General features: G+C 40.4%; 1 protein-coding gene across 1 annotated transcript; it reads right to left on the bottom strand.

Annotated features, from left to right (window-relative positions):
• Positions 1-124: 124 nt before the first annotated feature.
• LOC121964321 (mitogen-activated protein kinase kinase kinase 3-like) lies at positions 125-3049 on the bottom strand. The gene is made up of 5 exons (XM_042514535.1): positions 2890-3049; positions 1879-1999; positions 944-1077; positions 453-526; positions 125-292 (listed from the first exon to the last, which is right to left on the bottom strand). The coding sequence occupies exons 1-5, from the start codon at positions 2932-2934 to the stop codon at positions 187-189; spliced, it is 480 nt and encodes a 159-aa protein (XP_042370469.1). The 5' UTR covers positions 2935-3049; the 3' UTR covers positions 125-186.
• Positions 3050-3191: the final 142 nt, after the last annotated feature.

The raw sequence follows: 3191 nt of genomic DNA, 5'->3' as shown, positions 1-3191 counted from the left end.
TGCTTTTTAAATGTCATATCCTTTTTTTATTCTTTTATTTTTATTTTTGGGCTAATTTCAAGTAATTTTGATGTAGATTTTTATTTATTTATATATTTTTGGATAATTTCTTGTTAAGTCACTCATGATATTTTTAACATGTTTTTTTATGAGAGATTAAGCCAATTTTCTCAAGTTTCAAAGGGTTTAAGGTTGGAAGGAGCTTTTCTTGAAGCTGCTCTCACCGGAGAACTCCTGACGATTATCAGGGTAACTCTTGGCTCTGTGCATGCGAGACTTCCTCATTGAGGGGCTGTAAGAGAGAAAGAAAAGGAAAGTGATCAAGAGATGCAGAGAGACTGTATTTGGCTGTTCACATAGAGCAGGTTACAGTTATTCAAAATTTGTGAACAGCACATAAAAATGATAAAATATGTAACAATGAAGACTGGTGGGCAGAGTTTGCTCCTCACCTGTCTGAGTTACTGTCCAGAGACTGACAGCTTCCAGAGACAGAGTTTTCTGCACTGCTCCAGGGATCCAGCACCTGCGGCAGGCACAATGAAAAATGAGCAGTGTGTATGCACATGCGTTTTGTGTACATGTTTCAGAAAGAAAAATCCATCCCGACACAGAATTTATTCTTGAAAGCCTTGGCAGCACAAACCCAGTATTTCCTTTTTTGTTGCTCAGCTATTGTATAGATGGATAACTGTTTGACCTTTTACTCCAAAATTAGAATGACTTTTTAGCAACACTTACCATTCCCCAAAATATACCCAAACAGTGTACCCAGGAAGCTTTCACAGTGTCATATAAAACTTCAGAAATCAGGAAAGTTCCTCAAGCTTTGAGGACAAGTTGTTTATGCGATCAAATCTCAGCAGTCTAAGGTCATAAATACACCACATGATTTCTATTTTAAGGTGGATTTTCCTCAATTAATAGTGAAGCGGTGACTCACACACTGATCGCTGGTCTCAGGGATGAACTCCCCCTCGCTGTTTATGCTGGTGTATGAGCCTTGGCGGGCGATCCTCTGCTGGCGTTCAGGCACATAACCAGGAGGCGGTGAGCTACGCCCCGTGTTCTGAGAACCTGGGATGAGACAGCATTTATGAGCATAAAGGAAACATTACATATGTGAGAAAATAAGAATTAAAAAATTTCTGGACTTTAGAGGCATCAGTTGATCACTGGATATTGCTGGAACAATTGTTTGCATAGTTAAAGAAAGTAATAGGCCTTAATAGTTGAAATTTATTTTCTATTTCTCGTGGAGTAAAGGCAGCACAAAGGCAAACATGATGTAATTAAGACTCATACAACTTATATTCACGCAGAAGCTTTTGTGACATTGTTATGTCTGTCAAAATGTTTTAAATATTCAGTAAGGTGCACTCTCCAAATAAAAGTGCAGATTGCTTCCATTTTGACTCAGAATACAGACGGCTGAGAGCTGGTTTTAATATTTATGGGCTGCTGCTGTCAAAGTCTAGCTCTCAAGCAGTCCTGCAGTCACTTCATCCTAAATCAGGCCACTGGTCCACCACACTAATAGCATTGTGTAATCTGATTGGCTGCTGTCCAGCAGGCTTCGTCTGGTGATGGTGAACAGGAAAAGGAAGCGGACCCATAGCTAAAAGGGGAAGCCAAAGACAGATCAGCCAGAGAGACAGCGAGAGAGAGGGCGACACGCGAGGAAATCGAGGTAGTGAAAAAGAAGTGGCACTGCCATGTTGACATGAAAACTGAGTGACCTGTGACTCAATATTAACAAAATGTTGATGTTTCTGGGAGGAAGTAAGTGCCTATATTTCCTCTTCTAGATCAATGTGTGAACCATCTTGTTGCAGAAACGATTAGAGAGAAGTTTCGATGTCAGGTGAAGATATGTACCAGTTGACAGGTGGCGCCCCCTGGGCTCGGAGGATTGATACACTGTGCTCACATCTCCGGTGGACTGGGAGGACTTGATCCTCACCTGCTTACACGGCATGTGGTGGGAGGGAGAGGAGGCCTTCAGGTGTATAAGGAGAGAGGGCAGAAGGTTTAAGGAAGGCTTCACCACATGATATTAAAAATGCATTTTTAACCCATTTAGATCACATCCCCGGTCATATTGTATACCTGTTAAATAAGATAGGCCAAAAAAATCTATTTCCTCATAACTTTTGATTATTTATTTATTTAATTTATTTAACCTTTATTTAACCAGGTTGGTCCGATTGAGATTAAGCGTCTCTTTTCTTAGGGGAGACCTGGCCAAGACATTCAGCAGTGAGAACCCAAAGTTGCATACAGAGATACAACATACAATTCTCCAGCACTAAAATTTGCATTTAAAGAGAACAATCTATGAGTCAAAAGAGCACTTTCTGGGAGTCAGTTGTACACTATTAAAATCCAATCAAGTTTTCCTCCTGTAAAACAAAATATGACGTGTGCGTTTGTAAGTTTGAACCAATCAGTTTCTACCAATAATATCAGGACGTCCAACCATCAATTAACCTGCAGCTTTTAGCTGCAGAGAGCTAATATTAAGTTAGCTAGCTGTGAACGCATCATTGTGTCTTCTGGCTGGGATTTGTGGTATCTGTGACAGCTGCAGATGATGCTAAGGGCATTTTACAGAAGACTGCTTCAGCAAATAAGTTACATGGAGCAACTAACATGCAGAAATATGTCACAATACTGAAGATAGATGCTCTCCAAATGTCGTTTCATCTGAACTTTAAACAATCGCTTTGTGTCGCAGGGCAGCTAGGTAATGTCAAAGTAATGAGGAACTTTGATTTTACACAACAGGACTCTGGTGAAGAAATATCAGTGGTGCAATGGTACACTGTAAATACATGCCCAATGTGTGTGTGTGTGTGTGTGTGTGTGTATGGTGTGTTTGTGTCTCACATTGCTGTGCTCCTGAGTGAGCAGCAGGATCCTGATGCTCTTCATGTTGGAGCTTCGGTCCAGCAGGTCGATCGCCTTGTCCAGGTCATCCTGATCTCGCAGAGGGATGGACAACTGTGATGATGCAGGACAAACACAAAAACACAAAATCAATAATACACATGAAAAACGCATATCAACTTTAACACGCATTCAAAGCTTTGGGAACATTTCAACATGTATGTTAACACCTAATCAATAAATTAACTACTCTTTTATGTAATTACGGAAGCCCTAAGCGGGCGTGTTTTTTTTTTTTTTTT

Source organism: Plectropomus leopardus, unplaced genomic scaffold (genome assembly GCF_008729295.1).
Source record: "Plectropomus leopardus isolate mb unplaced genomic scaffold, YSFRI_Pleo_2.0 unplaced_scaffold15230, whole genome shotgun sequence".
Taxonomy (NCBI): domain Eukaryota; kingdom Metazoa; phylum Chordata; class Actinopteri; order Perciformes; family Serranidae; genus Plectropomus; species Plectropomus leopardus.
This window is presented reverse-complemented; position numbering and strand designations above follow the sequence as displayed.

Coding starts and splice junctions, on each gene's coding strand:
- LOC121964321 (XM_042514535.1), bottom strand. CDS start 2,934: ATGAAGAGCATCAGGATCCTGCTGCTCACTCAGGAGCACAGCAAT. Junction 1,078..1,878: donor GGGGCGCCACCTGTCAACTG/GTACATATCTTC, acceptor GTCTCATCCCAG/GTTCTCAGAACACGGGGCGT. Junction 527..943: donor CTGAGACCAGCGATCAGTGT/GTGAGTCACCGC, acceptor TGCCTGCCGCAG/GTGCTGGATCCCTGGAGCAG.